Source organism: Actinia tenebrosa, unplaced genomic scaffold, assembly GCF_029948245.1.
Source record: "Actinia tenebrosa isolate PJP-AT-01 unplaced genomic scaffold, QUT_ActTen_1.0 PGA_scaffold6__47_contigs__length_16458017, whole genome shotgun sequence".
Classification (NCBI taxonomy): domain Eukaryota; kingdom Metazoa; phylum Cnidaria; class Anthozoa; order Actiniaria; family Actiniidae; genus Actinia; species Actinia tenebrosa.
Window position 1 is genome coordinate 541,045 of NW_028292583.1, and position 22,022 is coordinate 563,066.

Consider the following 22,022-nt stretch of genomic DNA (forward strand, 5'->3'; position numbering starts at 1 on the left):
TTAGTTGGTATAATTATGCGGGATAGTCTATTTCCCTCTCCCTATAGTGCAGAAAATCTTCGATGGAATTTATTATGATAGTTTATTTGTCTTTTTAAATTACAGTGTTAAATGAAGCATTTATTCACTTTATGTTTATCATAGCATCCATTCAACTCTTCCTGAAACATCTCCTGCAAAACAAAGAACGAATGTTGGGGGTAAAAAGGTAATTATACACCTATTTCAAAATACGTTGACGCAGCCAAGGGACCGTTCATTTTTTATCGGGAGGGGGGGGGGGGCTGGTGGTTTGGAGGGGGGGGGGCCCCCCGAGGAAAATTGCCAAAAAAGGGGGGGCCAGGCACAACATGAGGCATTGAGAGGGGGAGGGGCTACGCTTTTTATAAACATACTTTTCCTTAATAAATCTTTATTGCAGTCGATATAGAAATTAAAACAGGAACAATGTGCTATAAATGCTGTAAAAATAAATATCTATAGTATATATTAATAACGAAAGTGATAAAGCTATATCAGCAGTCCATTAAAAGTCTTCCTCCTCACTCTCGCCATCTTCATCAGTGCCAGCACCATCGTCACCATCGCTGTATTCATTTTCATCAGTATCATCATTGACATTGTCCTCACTGTCATGTAAACCAACTTCAATATGGGCATCAGTATTTGAATTGGTGTCCTGCTCTTCAGGATAAAGGTGAGAGAAGACTTCATCCGCTATCTTTGTTCGTAAATTTGTGAGCAGTCTACTAGCAGCTGCATTTGTGAGGTGATTTGCAACTATTTGAGCGACACACTTTGCTTCTATGCCGCCTTTCACCGAAGCAATGTTTTCGACAGCAATGAATAGTTCGGGGACCTTGATGGATGGAGGATAAGAAAAGAAGTTGGGGAGTTCAGCATCTATTGGATTTGATATACAAATACTGTATACTCGCGTCAAGCCAAACGAAGTTGCCATTGGCAATGAAATCTCTGATTTGCTGTCAGAAGTCACAACAGACCTAGAAATTTTAAGAGACTGTATATCGGGTACAACAGAAGCTGGAAAACAACTATGGCAGAAATATGAGCCTTGTACAAACAAAGTTGAAAAATTCATGATGGAAATGGCATCACGTAACCTTCCAAGTACCCCCAAACCACGATTTCTTATGCGCACAGACAAAGGACCTGGTGTTTCGATTACAAATTTCGAGGTGAAGTTCCGAGATGCAGAATTGGCTAGGCTGTTCAATCTTGACTGGCAGATGAGGATTCATCTAGCAGTAAATGATCCATGTCCTGCTGAAATAACTAATGCTTGTATAGGAGATGCAGTATCAGATGGAGGTTCCCTTCCTTTTAATAAATTCCAGCCACACCAGGAAATCAGCGAAAGTGATTTGGAGAATATATCATCAGAAGAAATCAAAGCTCTTGAAGAAGAATGTGTTGAGCGTAATGTTTGGTACTGTTGCCAAGAGGTTTGTGACAGAATTGATGAATCCCCAGGACCCCATGGATACATGTCAGCTCATGTGACTCCAAGACCAGAATGTCAGTTCTTCTATAATACAAAATATCTCATGGAATACCACACAGCTGGATCGAAATCCGAATTGGTACCTGGGCACTGCTACTTTAGAAAAGTAGAGCTGTTCATTGAAAATCATTACGAGGATGGGGATAACTACAGGGAGTTCATTAAATGTTCAGACCTGCAGCAGTGTTCAACTTGCCAAACATGGGTCGGACCGTCAATCACCAAATGTCCAAGACCATACCCAGACTGGTCAGCCCTTCCAGATTACCACTATGTATCTTATAGCGAGACCCCAATTAAGAACAGAGATGTGGATGACTGGCAACCAAGGACACAACTGATAAAGTGGTTTGAAGACAAGAAAGTAGTGACAGCTGACCCTGACAGTGTTGCCACATTCGCAGATAAACTGATCGTCAAGCCAAAATTGGTGTTTGACTACCTTCAACACCTAGAAATTAAAGAATACAGAAAAGAAAAAAGAAAGCAAGAAAAGGCAGAAGCAAAACAAAAAGCTCAAGACAAAGAATACTGTAATTACGATTGGGACCAGCTAGTCCAGAATGTCGATGATCTTAAAAAGCTACGAGTGGCAGAGCTAAATAAATATTTGCTCCACCATGATCTTAACGACCACTTGAAGAAGAGGAAAGACGAGAAAGTGTTGGTTATTCAAAACCATCACCTACGCACAGAAAGTGAACCGGCCAGTAGCAGGATACATACCGAGGATGAAGACACAGATGCAGAAGAAGAAGAATCCGAATATGAAGATGTTGATCAAGATGATAATGATGAAGATGATAATGACGAAGTCGATGACTTAATTCTTGCAGTCATTGGCAATGACGATGACAAAGCATCCCCCAATGTTTCACGTTCTGGCAGAAAAATAGTGAATAGAAATGAATTGGATTATTTTTACTTTTAAAAACAATTTCAACAAATTAAACAATTTTCCTTTTTTTGTATTGCTTGATGATATAAAGTCATCCCTGTGTATTGCCTACATTCCTGGCCAAAGGCTGCAGACCACCTGATATTCTCAAGAATGATTTAGAACTCAAAGACAAAGAAACAAAAACATTATATAAAGAACAATAGAATGACTCAACAGACTGGGACTACGATACTCTAACCGCTCGTGAACTGATTTAAGCGACGTCTGACGTTCATAATTACGACAACCGGTAAGAAACTTTATACTTATACCCTTCGACTATCTTTAACGAAAGTAGATAATGTAAACATGAACAATAAGATAATTCCAATAAGTCTGTCATATCCCCATCGGTGTGTTGGACAAAGTGTAAAAATTTAAAGTAGACAGCTGTTGTAGACAATAGGGACGTCAACAGGAAATGCAACACCATATATTTATCTGAAGTATGGAATCTAACAAAAAGTATGCGGAGATATCATAGTACTGAGGAGACAATGATCGATCAATTAGATGTTAACCCTATTACAATGGCAGCCTTGAAATGTATATACTTTAGAATGTGAGTACTCCCTGTTACTTTGATTATCAATGTAACGTTACAATTACAGAGCTCACTGAATTGTACACACACATATATATGTATTTTTGAGGAATTGGTAGAGGGGGGGGGGGGGGGGCATCTCAATGAAATATGAACGAGAGGGTGGGCCATACAAAAAATTTGTACCAAACTAGGCGGGCTATACATTTTTTTCTGAGAAAGCTCCAAAAACCACCAGCCCCCCCCTCCCGATAAAAAATGAACGGTCCCCAAAAACAACAAGCTATGAACGCCAAGAATGCAAAGGACGTCGGTATTTTAACTACTTTTATCAATATAATTAAAAATATTTTTTAGTTAGTTTAGTTAAATTCCATATGCATACGTAGTTTTTCCCCATATGTTTTGTAAACAGGACCTTGGGGACAGGGTTGACTGGGATACCTGTGTGTGACATGTACTCTCAATTCGTGTAAGAAAAAATGTGACCCTTACAAACTGCTATATTATCTCAGTTTTTTAAAAATCAGTTTGTCCAACTTTTTCTGACCTTTCCCTTTTGGTTGCCACAAAAACTAATGGACCACACCCTCTTTGCACCCGTTAAAAAAGCTATTAAAAAACACTTACGAATCAAACCCTTGGCCACCGTTAGTCACTCTGCACTCCAATCCTGGACAGCAGAAACAACAACCACGTTTCTCACAAGGTTCACCCAATTTTCTGCAACGGCCGTAAGCTTCGAATTCGGGAATCCTAGAAAGGTTTTAAGACACATGTGACAAATAGGTCAACCCCATCGTCGAATTTGATTTGATATAATACCTTTTGGATATTGAGTGATTATAATGTCAAAAGAAAAAAACCTCTCTGGTATGTTTAGGGTGCGTTAAAGAAGAAAATACTTTGCTTGTTATAAAGCATGGTATAGAGATGTATCTCACCAACCTAGACCAAGACAGCCTAGATAAGAATAAACTATGTTTCAAGAGGATAAAAATCTTCCGTTATATCTTTTTTATTAGGGGTATTTTGAAAATTTTCAATCAAGCAGTCCCGTTACTTATGCCCAGGGGAAAAGACAACAAACGAGCAAACGAACAAACGAACAAACGAACAAACGAACAAACGAACAAACGAACAACGAACAAACGAACAAACGAACAAACGAACAAACGAACAAACGAACAAACGAACAAACGAACAAACGAACAAACGAACAAACGAACAAACGAACAAACGAACAAACGAACAAACGAACAAACGAACAAACGAACAAACGAACAAACGAACAAACGAACAAACGAACAAACGAACTCATTCCTAACCATTTCCTATTTGAAGCAAGTACCCTTCTAACGTGCAGCTACTTTTTATTCACTTCTGAAGTAACTCTTCTAACTTGCCACATGTCCCTTATGGGCTACCGTACAAAAGCAAAGTTGCAGTTGAAAATAGTTTTTTGTACTTACACAGTAGACATCACAAGAAACACTGCAAGGACAAAGACGATTTTGGAAACCATTTCGAATGACTGTCGCTAGTATCACAGCTAGTTATTCCTTGCAAAAAAAGTCAAAGAAAAGTGTTAACTGATCAGTACTAAAAATAGCCCAACCGGGAATTTACATGGCGCGCGCGCACCACAATAAAAAGTTTCCCTCTCTTTTGTTTTTGCCCTCAACGTAATAAGTATTTCTCATTTGTTTTACTATAGATATGTTTGGTTTGAAGTCCAAAATGAAAGGAGAACAGGAGAACATTTGTTTAAAATGTTGATGTGCTATTATGCATGTCAAAGGATTTCAAATTGGTGTATTGAAAGAGTGGAGGATGGAAAAGTGAAGCGGAATTTTGTTAAAGTTGGCAGCGATAAAAGAAATTTAGCATTTTGAAATATATTTTTTTAAACTAGTTTTTTTTAAATAAAAAAGAAGACTTAGATGTTAAATTTAAAAATAATTTGGTTTGCATACATTTTTTTTGGACCTTGAATCATCTTATAAAGCTATAATAAAAAAATGATCAATACCATCTGCTATTCATGTCACTGGCAGGCTCTTACCCATGACGTCAACTTTTCAACGCATTGCATCAGTTTAGCGAATATTCGAACTAGCTAAAAAATGCCCCAATTTATTGACGAAAATTACAGGCCGCCCCGGCTCTTAAGCAATCAACTCATGTTGAGAAACTGATGTCATACGTCCGTCCTCTCACTGCCAAGAACACGCTTGACTGATGACGACAAACAAAGTCAGATAAAAAAGCCAATTTTGACGACGTCCCTTTCATCGTATCACGAAACAGCTTTTACGAGTTAATGTTAATGCTATTCGGATACCAAAAATGCGAAAATATAACACCTTTTTTTCATCTTCGTCCCATTTTAACAAATTTTATGAAAAATAAGTATCAAAATATTTAGGGAAAAAAAAGAAAGAAATTTATTACAAGCTGTGAGAACAAATGTTGATTACGAGTTCATAGGAAGAGAAAATATGTCTATTGTTTACATGACACCTTGTCTTTGACGTGGCTTTTTTGGTATCTCCTAACGAAACATATTTCGAAATAAAGTCAAATGACTGAGGTTTGAAATACCGTGTGAACACTTTTCAAATGAGTAAACACTTTAAAATTCTCTGAGAAAAAAATATTTAAAAAAATAGGTTTTATAGCCCTTTTCACGCCTTTAAAACGTTATGGGCGTGGCTAAATGTAAAAATAGCTGATTATTTTTTAACACATAATTTGTTATGAAAAACGATAATTTATTCTTTGCACATGACCAAAAAAGGTGTGAACTATTGGTATATCCAAGGGCATGCTTTGAAAACTTAAAAAGAACAGGTTATTAAAAGAAAGCTTACCTTTTCAAAAGCAAGTGAGAAATGTCGACCGGTTTGATTGAGTGCTGAACTGAAAATGATTTGTAAACGAAATACCGCATTCTTAACAAATGAACTAACGAAAACGACGTAAGATTGGGATTCAGTTAACCATAATAGAATCCAGCAGGTGTTGTTGTGGTTACCTGCCAGTACTGAATAAGTAATAACAGTGAATACGACAGACTACCAGACAAAGACCTGAATTTCTAGGCTATATATCAAGCTATTCAACGTGAAAATTTTAAAAACTTGTGCAGGTTCTATTTTTAAAATGTGCAATCGTTTGTATGAAAATTTCTATCGTATAGTCGGTCAATAGAATGGACAGCGGGGAAAATGCACTGCTTGACACCATGATATTATGATTATCATCGATTAGCATGTATATATATATTTAGTTATTTCTGAATAAAGATTAAATCATCAATAATATTTTAGCTTAACGCTGCTTTGACACAGCGTATGAACGGAAAGCCTAAGAAAGTACGTTTTTTAAAATCAAAAGATATAACTAGCTAAAAACTAGTGTGAGCTGCGTCGGTGTTTCTAATGAAACAGTAATGATGAAAAGGTAAATCATACACTGTGAAAAGATGAAAAAACTTACTGACGTTTCGGACGCTATAGTCCTTCGTCGGAGGACTAGCGTCCGAAACGTCAGTAAGTTTTTTCATCTTTTCACGGTGTATGATTTACCTTTTCATCATTACTTTTTAAAAATCAGTTAGTAATTCGTCCTGTATACCGTGTAAAAGCAGTTTAAGTCTTGTAGGTCACAGTTCCACAGATACACAATAAATAAACCTTTGAAAAACTATAGCCAATCAATATTAAATTTTGCAAATGGTTTGCTGTTTATGGCGTAAATAGTTGCTTTTTCAAAGGTTAATTGTCACGGTTAACTATGTGTTAAAAAAAGATTAGATATTTTCATTAGCTAGCATTTGAGAGTTTTTGAAAAGGCTGAAAACCCTGTTAATTTTTTTTAAAGACCTTTAAAGTGCTTTTTTATTATAAAAGTATGTAATCAGTATATGTTATGATAAAAGCTCAGCCCTTAAGCTTTATTTTGAGTTATGTTTTGTTAGAATAGGGGGGTTTCCTATTTTTTTTAACCTATCGTAGTTCTTTACAAGTTGGTTTCAATAAACGGGAAAAATTTAGGTCACGTGACCATGAAATTTACATAACAATTTCATAACATAACAATTTCCTAAAGTCGTTCAATTGACGTTGAGAATGGTTGGCTAAAGTTTGCGTTAAGGAGATATTTGAAAAACAGGTCACGTGACCTGTCAAAATATCCTTTATGCCCATTTTTCTCCTTTCGTAAACATTTTGGTCGACCATTCCCAACGTGAATATCTGTATCTTTGTCGCTACTTTCAAACAAGCTAAACAAATCTCACAAATAATCTAAAACCATCACCTAGTTTTTAATTTAGCATTTTCCCTTTTTTAAGGTCACGTGACCACCTTTTATGCAAATTTATCCATCCAAAAATTTAAGCACCCCAAATAAGGAAATGAAATTTATTCTTTCTTATTCATATGGATATGAAATTGGGCAAATTACTTATGGGAAGAGGACTGACTCATAGGTAAAATCCCGACTAGTCGGTCAGATATATAGATGCAAACAAGTTTCGATTAGAGCCAGTAAAAATCTTCATCTGTTGTCTATTGTTAGCAAGTTCAAGGTTGAGGAAAACCCTGTGTCGTGTCGTGGCATTTCAATGCGTTGTGAGACTGTCTTATTTAGGGGACGAAATAGACGCCATCTTGGAAACATGTCTTAAACAGTCCCACAATCTAAAATGCAATGCCAACTCGACCCAGTATTTTGCTCAACCTCGAGATGGCTAATAGCGTTAGCAGTCATTAAATATACAAATTTTGACTGGTTCATACTCAAAGTTTCCACACTGTTTATTGTAAATCTGATGCCTCATAATGGCTAGCGGTTACTGATTAAAAATTAAAACAAACACACTCAAAAGCCTGGGGTTAGCCTGCGTAGCGGCCCTCTCAGTCCCCCCTCCCCTTCCCTTTTCCCCTCCCCAGTCCCCTCTCCCTTCTCCTCTCGCCCAAAATTCTCTACCAGAGGGCCGCTACGCAGGCTAGCCTGGGGTGATCTTAAAAATGCGGAAGTACTTGAGAGTATGCGCACTCGAAGTTTGTCCGCCATTTTGTCAGGAGTGAAGGTTCTCCGCAACCTCGTTCCCAGGGCCTTCTCTTCTCGCTTTTTTCCGCTTTTTTTCCTTCGAGCTCCGTCATCCTGAAAATGAGCGAGAAGAGAAGGCCCTGGGAAGGAGGTTGGGTTCTTCGTTCAACAATAGGCCCTTTGCAACTAAGCAATCACGTGCTGATTAATTCACTGAGAGCAAATGAACATTTTGATTCCCATGGGTGGAATTTACTGGAGACACTTCTCGAGTGTTCTGTCAATACCCAAGTGCTTTATAACTCCACACAGCACAGCAAGCAAGTTTTTTATTTCTTTTATAAAACACAAATTTCAATAGCCGTTATTTTAGATAGGAATGACGCAACTGAATGTGCGCGCGCGTGCTCTGTGCTCTCATAAAGCACACGCTCCCAACCAATCAGAACACGACATTTATAACAGTTATTTTATAAAAAGCATTAGAATAAACCTACTAGCATACCGATCAAGAATCCTGTAATCTGATTGGCTAACGTACTTTTTTGCACGCGCTCTACTTCTTTGCTCAAGTTTTCTTTTTCTTTTTTTGTAAGCAAGCAGCGTAGAGCAAAAGCAGTATGCGCATGCACAAAAGCATACATGACAAATGTGATTCTAAAATTAGCATCAAAGGGTGCCTATGATAGTTACAAGCATGAATACCAGAGATTCCTTCCTTCTTTAACTTCATTTTCTCTTGTATATATATATTTCTATTTTAAATTTCATACATTTCTGTTATTGTAAACACATATAATACGATTTGCTCATTTCCTCGATACCGGGAAAATTTGATTTTCTATACAATTCAGTAATACAAGAACTATAAAAGTTGATTAAACCATAAAGAACCGTTATTATATGATCTGACAGTAATAGTTTCAAATATTTCATTTTAAAGCCTCCATTATATTAAGACGGAATTCATCTTTTTATTTTTAAAAGGCAATAAATTTTTACAATTTTTTTCTACCAACTATCTATCTATACTAGAAAGCGATTGTATATATTCATGTATTTACTTAATTTAATTGACTCTGGAAGATGTTGACAAAAATAGTTGTTCCAGTTTTTATTAAAGCGAAATGCTTTTCCTTCATTTCATTACATAATTTATATATCCTAATCAATACATCCTAGACATTACTATTATTTACTTTATTATATTATATTATAAATTTTACTAACCCACTTCTGATAGGCCGGGAGCCTACAGCCAGTTCATGATATCTAGAACTTCACACAAATTATCGACACCTTGGCTGTTTTAAACTTCTCAGCCTGCGGGTTCAGAAGATAATAATTATCTTCTGAACCATTATTGTACTTAACAATTTACAATATCAAGCTCAACCTCATCCAATGATCATTTATTACTGTCTCTAGACCCACTTAGCTTGGGCCATTGTTTTCCCATTTCAGACCAAGTGTCATTCCGTTGAGAATAATATTTTTTTTTCATGTACAGCCTTCTAACAAAGAAATGATACTCTACTAGGAAATGACAAATGGTCTGAAATGGAAAAAACATTTTGCGCAAGGGTCTATTTGAGTTTGAGTCACTATACAAAAAGCACCAATTACCTAAGTTTTAAAAGAATAAAATAGAATAATATCGATGTATATATATGGACACCATTTTTGGGGACTTGCATACCTTTTAGCACCTTGAAACTTATTTAGAGCTTTTTCAAAAAAATATTGCTATTTTGAAGTAACTTGAAGATAAAGATATTTTGTATTTCGATTTCAAATTATCTAAAAGACAAGTTAATTAACTAGGCTGTACACTAATTTGTATAAATATAGAGCTATTATTTTAAACATGGAATGCACAATTCTTCGTTTGCAATAGCCACCATGTTGGAAGAATTTGACAAAAGATTTTTCAATGAATTCTTTTGTTATATCTTCCAACTTGGCGGACATCCCTTTTGTTATTGTGCTCTCTTGGGATTGATTGCAAACCAAGAATATATACTTACAAGAAAAGGATTGAACACCTTGGTTTGCATAAACCCGTAAAACAAACTGTAGCATATTTAGCACTATTTTGCTCTAGTTCTGTTTTCTATTGTGTTTATCTGACTACAGTATTACACCTTTGTTGCTACGCTTTGTTTAATCACGGGCTAATGAAAACTGCTCTAATGACAAAATAATAATAATTAGTTATTGAAACAAACAAGGCCGAGAAGGGTTATTCAGTAAAAAAAATAAAATATATATCCATTTGAAGTCATTCTTAATGGATTGTATTGAATCCACATTGAGACAAAGTAGCTTTTGGAATTAAATTCAATCTTCATCACTTCACAGGCAAATGCCCTTGAAAACCTTTCTGATGTCATGGAAACCCTTTGATTGATATCCACCAAAACCCTTTTTTGCTATGACAACAAATCATAAATTTCAGGCATGCTATTTAGAATGACAATAACATAACTAAGGGATAGATCCAGAATTTTGTTCAGGGAGGGCTAGTGCTCACAACACTATTTCAGGGAGGGGTGCACCTCTTAAAATCAAAGAAAAAATAACATTATTTTGTATCGGTTATCTTTGAAGTAGGGGCACAAAGTCAAACCAGGCCTGGGAGAGGTGTGCAACCCTCCCCTGGATCCACCCCTGTAAGTTATGTCTTGGGCAGCCAATTTTTATATTAACCTCATTGGTCTTTGCTCCAATATTCCACCTAACCATTTTAAGTGTACCAATTAACATAATTCTTTCATTAATTAGTCATATTAGCTCAGTTCTATGACATGAAATACATTAATGAGTTTAAATGCCAACAGCAGATGACATTACACTAAGTGTAATTATCAATTTATCTTATGGTCAGCACAGTTACAAATGTATATGCAAGAGCTTTGGAGATGACAAAAGATATGGTACAATGGGTCGTGCTGACAAATGGTCATATGCGAAACTTGGAGTCTTGAAAAATATTCCTACAATGTGGCATCGCTGTCAGCTAGGATCTCAACACACTCTTTTGTTTAGCTTATATCTTATTAGGGAATAAAAACAATACAAAAAGTTTCAAAGAATTTTGGTAGAGATACAAAATGTTGCCATTATGTAAATGATATTTTTAAAAAGCATTAAATGCATCTGCTGAGGCACTCAACTAATCTGCATATCTTATATTCTGTCATTGACCATCTATCACCCCTTAATACATAATATAATATATAATCATTAATATAGCCATGTAATAGCAATAATAACATTTTCCACATGAAATCCTTTGTAATTTTAAAGCGGTATCTATTAAGACAATATTTACGAATTATTTTTGTTTTGTTTTTGTTGTTAACACTACATGACATAATCGTGTAGTACAGTCTCAATAAGGACAATGTAGTATAGTACAAGATATCTGTGCACTGTATGTATTTCATCTTTTGAAAAACCAGATTATAAAATCTAGACAGAAACGTACCATATCAAAAAGATTTTATTCCATAGATACTGAACTAAAATCAGTAGCACTTATAAAATCTTCAGCTGAAGCATTACTAAATTCATCTTCCAGAGTCCTATCTTGAAAATCTGTCTGCGAGATGCAACCATCTTGGTTCACAGAAACGACCTGGGGAATATTTATCTCTACAATGGCAGTGCCATCGCTTTGAATACAAGAAGGTTGTATTTCTGGAGCTTCTGATTGAGGATGGATTATGACCGGCTCCTGAATTGTCACAGCAGTGGTAGAAGAAGTTTTATTCTTTCCGTTCGTGTGGGTTTTTACATGCTTAGACAAATGATCACTTCGCATGAATTTTTTCCCACACTCACTACAAGTGAACCTTTTTTCTCCCGTGTGAGTTCGTCTGTGTCGCTGTAGTTCATCAGATCGCGTGAATCGTTTCCCACAGAACAACCAGTTACACAAAAAAGGTCGTTCTCCTGAATGCCATCGAAGATGAGCTCGAAGATGAGACGTTTTTCCATACACTTTTCCACATCCTTGAATATGGCAGATATGTTGCTTGCGGCCATTAGCTGTTCTTCCTTCCCCATCACGGCAGTTAGGACAAGTACAAGCCACTCTACGAAGCCTACGACCAGTTGATGGGCTAATAGGAGTCGTTGGCGACGTATTTATAGAGTTTTGGGCAGTCGAAACCCCATCTAGTGGCAAAGTAACAGGAACAATATTACTCGTTGTCGTTGTCTGTTGTGGCGAGGCAACAACATTGAGGTTAATAGTCGCATTTGCCGCCCATTTACCAGCTTCACTTGCATCTTGAGTCAGAATAATATGCCCCTGCGGAGTTCGAGTAACCTGGATGTACGTAGGAGTTTGATTCCCATTATTATTGACGGGATTCACGACGATTTGCTGGGCTTGCTGCTGTTGTTGCGCTTCAATGGCGTTTTCAACTTCCACCATTGTCGTCGAAATGTTCGGCTGAGGAGAAAATTGATCGGAATTCGCGTTCGAATTTGGCCAATTTATCGTTTTATTTTGCCACCATTGAGCTGCAGAATTCACAGGATTGTCACCAGTTGTTGTTTTTGTAGACCATCCAGGGGAATCGGATATTCTTGTTTGCTCGAAAGAGTAGATTTGGTCAGGCGACTGAGGATTGCCGCTCGTTGTTGAAGGCGTTAATGGCAGTTCTTGGTTCGGAGCAGCGTTTTGTCGCTGATCTTGTGCAGGAGAACTCGTAACAATAGCATAATAAACTTGGTTAGTATCGATCTGACTTAGTGCATTTAAGGGGGAATATAACGCTGGACTTGAACTGTTTTGAGCAGGAAGAATATTAGGTTGATTCGACGAGAATGCATCGTTGACTTGGACAGAAGATGCCTGCTCCTGCGCCCAAACTTGAACGAAGTCTTGCTGCTGTTGAACTTGATTAATGGCGGATTGATTCTGGTCTTGTGGGAAATCAGGACCTTGTCCAATCTTGCTACATGTAGCAGCTAAGAGTGCCAGAGGAGAGGGCTGTATTTCCTGTCGATAATGTGTATAGTGGGCGGGCACAAGAAAGGGGGTGTGAGTTTTGAAGATGAGAAATTCAAATCATACACACTCGACTCGTAAACTATGAACACTAAACTACCAACCTGAGGGGTTTGAACCGGCTGAATAAACTCCATGTGCGGATGTTGAAGAGTCATAACGGTCATAACGCTACAACAACCTCCCGATTGCCTTTCTAGAGCGATTTTGGCGAGAAAAAAGGCAAAAATCCATTGGAACTCGGGTTTTTTCTGACAAGACTGGCTTCTAAAAAGACAGCTGCTTACGAACACTCGAAGGGATGCCGAATATCAGCCAATCACGTGGCCTCATAGCTGCTTTGATTGACATCTCCAGACTTTATAACAAGAAGCCATGTGCTCGAATCTTGACCAAAACTGCTCATTTTTATTATCAAAATGCTATAAAATCTTTACTTATAGTTTATCAATAGGAAATAAAGAGTTCACTGAAGTAATGCTTTATATCTGACGTGAAAGGGAAATTCTATACGGGTTTTCGCTGCACGAAAGCGACAACAGACGCTCACTCAGATGGCTTAAAATTATTTACATACTAAAATGTTGTTTAGAAAGCGGTCCTTTTCATCTACTAATGGCCAGAAGGGTTTGTCATTAACAATTATATTTAGGATTTATCATTCAACTTTTAGAAAGGTGAAAGAGGATTTACTTTTGGCATGGTCTAGACTGGACATGGACTGGACTGGACCCGAGAAAACATGGACCGGACGTAGAAAATGGACCGTGGTAGAAAATATGGACTCGGGGTCAAACGCATCTGGATACCTTATCTGTATGTCACATTGACGATCATCATGATGTAGCAAATGTTTTATCTTTTTAGATATAATTTCAAAGTTTCATACGCAAACTAATCGTGTCGGTTATTATTCTAGTAAGGTGATCATCGACATTTTCTATCTTTAAAGTGACTGAAACGTGCCGCATACTCTCTATTTTAACGATATTGTTGCTCAACAAGAATAGCTTCTTAGGCCAAGTTTAGACATCGAATCGGAAACTCAGCTCAAACAATAGGTCTTGACATTTGCAATAATTTCGACACATGAAATACGATGTCTAAACCATTTGAATAACATATTCATGCCATGCCTTTAGTTCCGAAAATTTTTTCTGCACTGAAGATAAATGTTTTCAGTCAAGACTTATTAAAATTTTTAATGAAAAGAACTGCTATTAGAAAATTGGGGCAGGAAAAGGCGATGCTTATATTTCTTTATTTTTTTTACTAGATCCACATATCATTCCGCCCTTTCAACTACTTTCTTTCTTTCTTTCTTTCTTTCTTTCTTTCTTTCTTTCTTTCTTTCTTTCTTTCTCTCTCTCTCTCTCTCTCTCTCTCTCTTTCTTTCTCGATAATTGGAAGATTTTGCACTTATATATTCATACAAAAGAAATTAAATTATTTCAAAACTTGAAATGGAATGGAATTCGAAACTGGTTTTGGAATGGACCGATTCGACTTTAATTGGAATTAATTAAGACCCGGCGAAACTTGAAACTAAGTAAGTTAAGAAACTGGTCAGCCACCAAACCAAGAGAAAACCCTGGAAAAGAGGACCACTACCAAAATGCTTCCTTAATTCTTTCTAATTCAAATTTTGTGGCCTCATTACTGTGGAAGAGTGTCTTTTATTTTTCCTTCTTTATTTTTTCTTCTTTTTCTTTCTTTTTTCTTTATTAATGTAAACGTTTTTTTGATTTACTGAACTTACTAATTTGTGCAAATTCGTACAATTTCTTACAAAGTTTTTCACGAATTTATGGTATGCACTCTAAGACAATAGTGCTAATTAACTGAACACAAGAAAGTGTGCACGGAACTCTGGTAGTCGTAGATGATACTATAATGCAAGGGTCTTATTCCGCGCAGTTTTTGGCCTCAAATGCTTGACTGCGGAACTAACATCGCGGGAGAGAACAATTTAACCTCGGTTGTGTCTTCAAGGCCGATGCGTCCAAAGAGCCTGATGTCTCTATTAGAGGAAGATCTATATTATATACTTTCAAAAGGTTTCCTTTGAAATAATTGATGCCAATCAAGTATGAGTGTACTTGGTTCTTGCCGGTTCTTTCAGATTCACGCTGACCTTTCCTTTCTCTGCAACCGCACGCACCGCCATGTAAGACAAGAGTCCTTCTATGGTCAGATTTTGGTTGGTGAGTACTGCCTCGTAGGCTGTTGCTTCTGCTTCAAAAGTCGACGTGATCCCAGCAGCTGTGGCGTCTGCTTGAGCGAGAATCACACTTGCTTCAGCATCGGCCTTTTGCTTGGTGATTTGTGCAGCGGTTATTGCTTCTTGTTTGGCGGTGTTCGCTGTTATAAGTAACCTTGGTCGCTGCGCTTTAGCTAGCTTGATGTTCTCTTCAGCACTTTCCTAAGGAACGACAACGAAAACAAGTATTAGGATGGGAACTATATGAGGGCAAGAAGACACGACAAGTAAGGCATAGTGCATGGTGAGGCATGCATAACTGCGAAGAAGGCGAAAGGTTTGACCATCATTGATTTAAGATCTCATGAGGCAAGTGGGTAACAAAAGGTAGGACTGAAAACAAGAAGGGTTAATTAGTTAAGTGGAAACAAGAAAGCGAATAGCAAGCGTGAAATGAAAAACTGGGGAAAATCTAGTAACTGTTATATGTCTAGCCGAGAAGACATTGATGAGGAAGGAAAGAATCAGAAAGTGTCAAATGCCATGCAGAAGGCAACGCAGCTAAATACAACAAAGAAAAGTTAAATGTTAGACAACATCTGGGTTCAAAGTCAGAGCATGGCTAATTCACAGATAGAACCCTGAAACAACTTCTAGCTAAGTCTAAGTTAGGGCATCACAACTCACAGATAGAAACACGGACACGACCTTTGGGCTAATCTACGTAAGGGCACGGCTTACTAACAGACGTGGAGACCCTGCGTCGGATCATACGTCTGCTAAAGGGAGAGACCTAATAAGCTCTGCACACATGTGATGCTGGGCCCAAAAACCTAATCAAAGACCGGCCAGACTAGGTGAGAGGGGAGTGCAATACCCCTATTCCATGCAACCACGATTTTCTAATTCACCTATTTCAGGTTTTATAATGTACGTGTTTCTTACCATATTTCTGACCGCTGTCTCATACGACGCAGGTCTCACAATACTACTAACTTGCAGATCAGTCAGATCAGCGCTCACATTGTTAAATCGCTGTGCAGTCAACGTTCTGACGTATTCTTGGAAAACGGCTCGTTGTGTTTGGAACTGCGTGACGTTAAACGCGCTGCAAGAATCGTGAATCGCAGCCAAGGCGAGAGACCTGGGGAAAAAATGCCGCATAAATCGAATAAATGTTTTGCGGAAAAAGTCAAAACAATTTGAAAGCAAATTTTCATACCTTTGATAAAAATACTAGCTAGATTCTATTACCTTAGCAATTTGGCATAAGTTTCATGGTTCTTATACCGTATAATTATATCTCGTAGGTTCTTGGGTCTCGCACGGTACTGGAACTGCTCATGGATTACAATGCTTACGCCTTCCTTGTTGAAGCAAGTGATCTTGTTGAATTTGATCGTCTTAAATACACTGGGGAACTTGATGAACTGGAAGCCTGGTGTACCCATGTGGAGCCCTGCAGTCTGGATTTTATCTCCAAGCTTCTTTTGATGGACATCGTAGGAAATACCGACTGGAAAGAAAAAATAGGGCAAACTCGCTCTTCCGATTGAGGTAATCCATTTTTCCCGCCCTTTTCGGTTCTTTCGGTAGACGAGTGTACTATTTCGAAAGCCAAAATTTCGCGCTCCTTTCTTAACGTTAGTAAATGAATTTACAACCGGATGGAGTGATTTAAATGTCAAACAACCACTTAAGCACCCCTGTTCTCCGCGCGTACAACGTAATTGTCAGGCATTTCTGTCAAGTTTGAACCGACTTAACTTCGAAAAGAAGTAAATTAAAAAAAGGAACTAGAGAAGAAAGGGAAAAAGAGAGCATATAAAAACGTAGAAGAAGGATAACGAGATTTCGAGAAATTAACATTAATCCAGTCAAGGTTCGACCGGACTCAATGATTCAAGGTTCAATGATTAACGTTAGGTAAACCATCTTTCATCATTCAATACATGCAAGTATTGTTGATAAGTATTTTTTATGAAGTTCGTATCTTACCTTCCCATGTATCTATTCTTTTGAGGGAATTCACAACCAAAGCTATGATGCTTCCTAAAACAGCTAAGACCAGAATTATAATCAGAGTTTTCTTGTCTTTCCTATTTTCGCCAGCCATCCTGAATATTTTAGGGCGAAAGAAGCTTGTGCCGGGCTCGGACGGATCCTTCTGCGATCTCTAAATATCAGATCTGAAAGATTACTTTGTAGCGACTAGAAATGAAGCTTCGTCGAATCGAGAATAGCACCTTACTTAAGCATTAACAAATAGTTTGGAATTTATTCATATATGGAAAAGTTTTTGATCATCAGCGAATTTTCTTTTGTTTTTCCATCTGGGTGACAGCGTTGTTTATATTGTTACCATAACAGACTACATTGTCAATCAACTCCTACGCACCTTCGTTCCCTGGCCCCCGTCGTTTCATGGAAGATTATGTGAATTACGAAAATAGTGCAGTTGTCATTAGAGTATAGATAAAGAACTTCAAACAATCACATGCGCATAAAAAAATCTGCCGATATAACGCCAAGTCCGCCACCGGATCCCGTTCAACAAGAGCAAGGAGAAATGCCGGCTAGCGCTGTTACTAGTAACCACCGTAAATTTATCTTTGGTATATTGTTCGTGGGAGCTGTTTTGACGGTGGTTCTGGTGGTGCTTGGTTATCAAGATGTAAACTTCTATGAAGTAAGTTAGTAGGTAGAGTAAGAAATGGTGGGGTTTAGTTTGGTTTGATCAACTAGCTAGTACGTAGAAAAATAGTCAAATCCTTAATTTTTGCTAAGCTGTAAAGCCATCAGACATAATTGCCGCAAGTCTTGTGCAAACTAGTGAACCTGAATTAACCTCTGGGCTGATCAAAGTCAGGGCACGCCGTCTAACTCACAAATCGAACCCTGCATGAAAGAACTCAGTTCTAGGTCGATCTTAGTAACTAGTAGATCTTTGTCACCCTTGCAAAATAAAAAACTGGAAAAAACATTTCAACTTTGATTCGCGATACAACTTTTTCTTATCCCTTGTATACCGAAAACCCCCATAAGTTCATGAAAGCTGAGTGTGTCTTGCATGCGAAGGTGAGAAACTTGCAGGTGAAAAGACTTAGCTACAACCGTGATGGAGTTCATTTGCATGTGTTTGCCGTGTTTGGGAGGCCAAGCGAGTGAATTTGCATTCTGAGCAAAATTACGATGAAAAATTTTGTACTTTAAAATGGAAAAACTAGTTTTCATATCAGAATCCCGAAAACGTGTACAGTGTTAAAAAATAGCTTTTTTTTGAGGTCTATCTCAGTTTTTCGCGACGAAATCATTCTTAATATAGAAAATACATCAAATTTATTCAACATTTAAATTCATTCTACGTGGGTTGATGTTATGGTATATAGAGCCAATCATTTTCTTCTACACTGTTTATCAACTCATAGAGGCTTTGCACCATCAAGTGATAGCAGCCATGACAGGAGGCAAAACAACAGAGTCGTTCTTCCCTGGGAAATTGAATTCCCTCTCATTTAAAACAGAACGTAAACTAGATTCAATTGTTCCTGCCTCTTCTGATGGCTGCCACCACGTGATGGTGCAAAGCCTTTATAAACGTAAAAGAGTCCAACTGAGTGTTGTTGCTAAGCTACCACAGTCCTTTGTTATGCCCCTCACAACAAATTCCAATAGATAACAGCTGTTATTACAGTGAGATATTCTTTTGTTTACAAATCATATAAGTGAGACTATCGGGTCGATATAATACCTGCTGTCTCATTTCTTAGCTTATGAAAGTCCAAAATTACAAATTTTTGCTTAGTTCTTTTTCACTGCGCGAAAATAATTTTTTAAAGAGCAAAAATTCTAGTTAAAAAAAACATAAAAAAGTCTTGTTGATTATTATAGTGGTTATCCTTTTTTAATTTTATGTAATTCCAAATAAACTAATTTAATGTTTTAAAATATTTTTTTCTTTTAGTACGGATTTCTGAAGCGCAAGTCAACAGGAAAGGTAGACACATCCAAAGTGTACTTAAGTGGAAGGCACTTCGTTGGGCCCGACTACACGTTCAAAAAGTTCAAAGCAGATGCGCACTTTGAAGACATTAATAACATAGCGGTCTTTACATCGGATAAACTCGAGGTCCAGACCTCTTGTGCGTTCCAGTATTTCCTGAAAATTGAAGACCTGGCGGATTTGCATAACGAGTATGACCTGTTTTATCAACCTGTTATAAGGAGCACTGCTCTATCGGCACTTAAAGGTATGGTAGAATTGAGATGAAGTTGTGTTACAAAACTACAAAGATCTCCGGTCGTCGTCGAATTTTTTAGCTCTAGATTTGCGCAATAGAAACTTACACGAACCCGCTACACTTCGTGATCTCTCTTCTGCACGCGTGCTGCGCATATTCCTTAAAGTAATTACGCAATAACGTCGATTATGCGCAGTAAGAAACAAGGGCTCTGGGTACGAGATTGTTCTAGATAAAATTTAGTTCGTACGGTGAAAGGCATTGTTTAATGGCAATATTTTTTTGAAGGCTGCTTTTGCATTCAAACTTAAGGAGCCCGCAAGGTCATAACAATCCAAAAACTACGCATCATCTTTTACTTAAAAATACAGACTTTTTAGATTTAAATAAAATAAGAAATTGCCAAAATTTTGAGATTAGGAAGAGTGCGCAAAACAGTGAGAAGAACCCTAGCGTTGCGACACAAATTACGAGAGTGTCACATGATGCAATGAAGACACAATCGTTGCCAAACGTAGAAATGAATTCTAGTTTTCGCAACGATTTTCAAATTGCGCTGTAGGCAATACACGCTGCAATGCTCCATGCAACTTGTATCGCAACGCCGTTGCAAGACAAGTTTCAGAGAAAATTGCTCCGTGTAATCGCGCCTAAAGTAACAAATTGCGCCCTTACAAGACATCTCTTTTCTAAACCTTGTATACGTAAAGCGAAAAGTACGACCAAGTGTATTTGTAATCTTTAGGGCGAGCAGCACTGATCTCAATCGAGTATTACTTAAGACAACGTGCCAGGGTTGAACAGCAGCTATTTCAAGCCCTGAAAGATCGTCTGAATGGGGTATGTTGCAGAGAGAACTGCGAGTCTACAAATTCTTGCAAGCCAGGGTGTAAACCACGTTCCTCGTGTCTGAGGGAAGACAAGGGTTTGTTCGTTGAAGTTGATATGTTCCAGTTGCATGCTGTGCTGATACCCAACGATGTGAAGAGCCGTTACTTGAGCCAGGTCATCGAGAACGCAAAGCCAGGAAAAAGAAAACTATGTTCAACAAGAAAAGGTTTGGGATTATTATCTGTGTTCTGTTAATATTTTGTTGCGAGGGTGATGTCTATGGGAGGTACAGAGTTGTTGAATGAGGTCAACATGGAGAGAATGGAGAGAGAACGAGAAGGAAAGGGGAAGTTGGAAAAGATAGGATGGAAGGAGAGGGGATAAGAAAGAGGAAATGGAAAGGAAGCAGCACCATGCAAGGGAGGAAGCTGGAAAACTAGAGGGTCAGAGAAAAGAGGGGAATGGATAGAGAAGCGCATGAGATAGCAACAAAAGAGCATAAATAAGAGAGAGAATTTTTTTAATAACGCGCACGCCATGTAAATTCCCGGTTGGGCTATTCTTAGTAACCAGATGCAGTTTAAATTTGCCTTACCCCATTCCCACGCGTCTTCAACTTGCGCGCGTGCTCTCTTCGTTTATTGTTTTGATCACTAAAAACGAAATGGAAAGAGCGCGCGTGCGCAAGTTGATGACGCACGGGAGTAGGGTAAGGAAAAAGAAAAAAGAAAAATGAAATGAAGAGAAGTGGGTATTTTAAAGGTGACAACAAAACCCTATAAAAAGATAATAACATACCTTGAATCTATTTACGCTCAGATCGTACGTAAAGAAACCGAGAAGATGATCCAGCAAATCAAGAATGAAGCTCAAGTAATATCTCAGAATGCCTCAGCCCAGGCCGAGCTCAGCAAGACGCGTGCTCGCTCCCAGGCCCTGGTCAAAGTGGAGAAAGCCAGGAACAGTGGTCTGGGAATCATCCACAACCGCCTGAACATTACCATTGAGCAACACAAAGCTTCGTTCAATTATCTGCGCGCACTTCGAGATCATAAGAGTGTGGCACTGAATGTTAATTACGATACTCTTATGGCGCGCGACTAAGATACTTCCGAGGTACTTTTCGTTTCAAATCGCATTACATAATTACTCCTTCCCTGTTGAGAAGATCTCGTATGAATGCGAGAAGTAAAGCTTGGTTCTCCCACGACACAAGCGTAAGCATAAACGCAAGTAAAAATATCACCATTTTTTTTACAATTGAACATGCGTTGTAGTGAAAACCAGGCTTAACAAGCGGCACGATCACGGTACTGATTGATGTTATCTTTTGAACCAATCACAGCGCGCAAGAACTTTCTTTCTAGTATCGTATCATTATATTGTATATATTATTGATTATTTCATATATTGTTGTGGACTTTTCATTGATGACAATGCATTGTACAGTAAAACACGTAATTCAGTCGGAAGATGTGTTGAATTTTGAAAATAAACTATTGGTCTATCTATTTAGGTTATCATCCAATGAAAATACTCAGACACGGTACCGTCACGGTCACGGCACTGATTCATGTTTTCTTTTGAACCAATCACAGCGCGCGAGATCGCTTATCAACCAATCAGAATGCTTGGGCACAGAAAAGGTAACGGTATCTCG

General features: G+C 37.9%; 6 protein-coding genes across 7 annotated transcripts; 2 read left to right on the plus strand and 4 right to left on the minus strand.

The window, feature by feature from the left end:
* Positions 1 to 63: 63 nt before the first annotated feature.
* Positions 64 to 5,961, minus strand: LOC148905769 (alpha-actitoxin-Ms11a-1-like). The gene is made up of 4 exons (XM_089038774.1): positions 5,883 to 5,961; positions 4,482 to 4,571; positions 3,640 to 3,765; positions 64 to 173 (listed from the first exon to the last, which is right to left on the minus strand). Exons 2-4 carry the CDS (start codon positions 4,532 to 4,534, stop codon positions 152 to 154), a joined length of 201 nt encoding a protein of 66 aa, XP_088894900.1. The 5' UTR covers positions 4,535 to 4,571; positions 5,883 to 5,961; the 3' UTR covers positions 64 to 151.
* On the minus strand, positions 495 to 1,492 carry LOC148905770 (uncharacterized). Its single transcript, XM_089038773.1, has one exon. The coding sequence runs from the start codon at positions 1,100 to 1,102 to the stop codon at positions 527 to 529; it is 576 nt and encodes a 191-aa protein (XP_088894899.1). The 5' UTR covers positions 1,103 to 1,492; the 3' UTR covers positions 495 to 526.
* LOC148905771 (uncharacterized) lies at positions 1,110 to 2,456 on the plus strand. The gene has a single exon (XM_089039576.1). It carries the CDS (start codon positions 1,110 to 1,112, stop codon positions 2,454 to 2,456), a length of 1,347 nt encoding a protein of 448 aa, XP_088895702.1.
* Positions 5,962 to 11,554: 5,593 nt separating the features above from the next.
* On the minus strand, positions 11,555 to 13,377 carry LOC116297916 (uncharacterized). The gene is made up of 2 exons (XM_031706235.2): positions 13,195 to 13,377; positions 11,555 to 13,081 (listed from the first exon to the last, which is right to left on the minus strand). The coding sequence occupies exons 1-2, from the start codon at positions 13,255 to 13,257 to the stop codon at positions 11,573 to 11,575; spliced, it is 1,572 nt and encodes a 523-aa protein (XP_031562095.1). The 5' UTR covers positions 13,258 to 13,377; the 3' UTR covers positions 11,555 to 11,572.
* A 196-nt stretch (positions 13,378 to 13,573) lies between these two features.
* Positions 13,574 to 17,554, minus strand: LOC116297920 (uncharacterized). 2 transcript variants are annotated; one of them, XM_031706246.2, is made up of 4 exons: positions 17,289 to 17,554; positions 16,545 to 16,806; positions 16,314 to 16,434; positions 13,574 to 15,512 (listed from the first exon to the last, which is right to left on the minus strand). In XM_031706246.2, exons 1-4 carry the CDS (start codon positions 17,404 to 17,406, stop codon positions 15,174 to 15,176), a joined length of 840 nt encoding a protein of 279 aa, XP_031562106.1. In that variant the 5' UTR covers positions 17,407 to 17,554; the 3' UTR covers positions 13,574 to 15,173. The 2 variants fall into 2 exon arrangements, with proteins under 2 accessions (XP_031562106.1, XP_031562105.1); XM_031706245.2 differs by having other exon boundaries at positions 16,236 to 16,434; positions 17,289 to 17,552.
* Positions 17,555 to 17,733: 179 nt separating this feature from the next.
* Positions 17,734 to 21,873, plus strand: LOC116297923 (uncharacterized). Its single transcript, XM_031706247.2, has 4 exons — positions 17,734 to 17,979; positions 19,255 to 19,540; positions 20,277 to 20,605; positions 21,182 to 21,873. Exons 1-4 carry the CDS (start codon positions 17,788 to 17,790, stop codon positions 21,464 to 21,466), a joined length of 1,092 nt encoding a protein of 363 aa, XP_031562107.1. The 5' UTR covers positions 17,734 to 17,787; the 3' UTR covers positions 21,467 to 21,873.
* The last annotated feature ends 149 nt before the right edge of the window (positions 21,874 to 22,022 follow it).

Coding starts and splice junctions, on each gene's coding strand:
- LOC116297920 (XM_031706245.2), bottom strand. CDS start 17,406: ATGGCTGGCGAAAATAGGAAAGACAAGAAAACTCTGATTATAATTCTG. Junction 16,807..17,288: donor AAGAATAGATACATGGGAAG/GTAAGATACGAA, acceptor TTTTCTTTCCAG/TCGGTATTTCCTACGATGTC. Junction 15,513..16,235: donor AGACAGCGGTCAGAAATATG/GTAAGAAACACG, acceptor GTCGTTCCTTAG/GAAAGTGCTGAAGAGAACAT.
- LOC116297916 (XM_031706235.2), bottom strand. CDS start 13,257: ATGACCGTTATGACTCTTCAACATCCGCACATGGAGTTTATTCAGCCG. Junction 13,082..13,194: donor AGCCGGTTCAAACCCCTCAG/GTTGGTAGTTTA, acceptor CATTATCGACAG/GAAATACAGCCCTCTCCTCT.
- LOC116297923 (XM_031706247.2), top strand. CDS start 17,788: ATGCGCATAAAAAAATCTGCCGATATAACGCCAAGTCCGCCACCGGAT. Junction 17,980..19,254: donor AAGATGTAAACTTCTATGAA/GTAAGTTAGTAG, acceptor TTTTTCTTTTAG/TACGGATTTCTGAAGCGCAA. Junction 20,606..21,181: donor AAGGTTTGGGATTATTATCT/GTGTTCTGTTAA, acceptor ATTTACGCTCAG/ATCGTACGTAAAGAAACCGA.
- LOC148905771 (XM_089039576.1), top strand. CDS start 1,110: ATGGCATCACGTAACCTTCCAAGTACCCCCAAACCACGATTTCTTATG.
- LOC148905769 (XM_089038774.1), bottom strand. CDS start 4,534: ATGGTTTCCAAAATCGTCTTTGTCCTTGCAGTGTTTCTTGTGATGTCT. Junction 3,766..4,481: donor TTTCTTGTGATGTCTACTGT/GTAAGTACAAAA, acceptor AAACCTTTCTAG/GATTCCCGAATTCGAAGCTT. Junction 174..3,639: donor GGTGGCCAAGGGTTTGATTC/GTAAGTGTTTTT, acceptor TTTGTTTTGCAG/GAGATGTTTCAGGAAGAGTT.
- LOC148905770 (XM_089038773.1), bottom strand. CDS start 1,102: ATGAATTTTTCAACTTTGTTTGTACAAGGCTCATATTTCTGCCATAGT.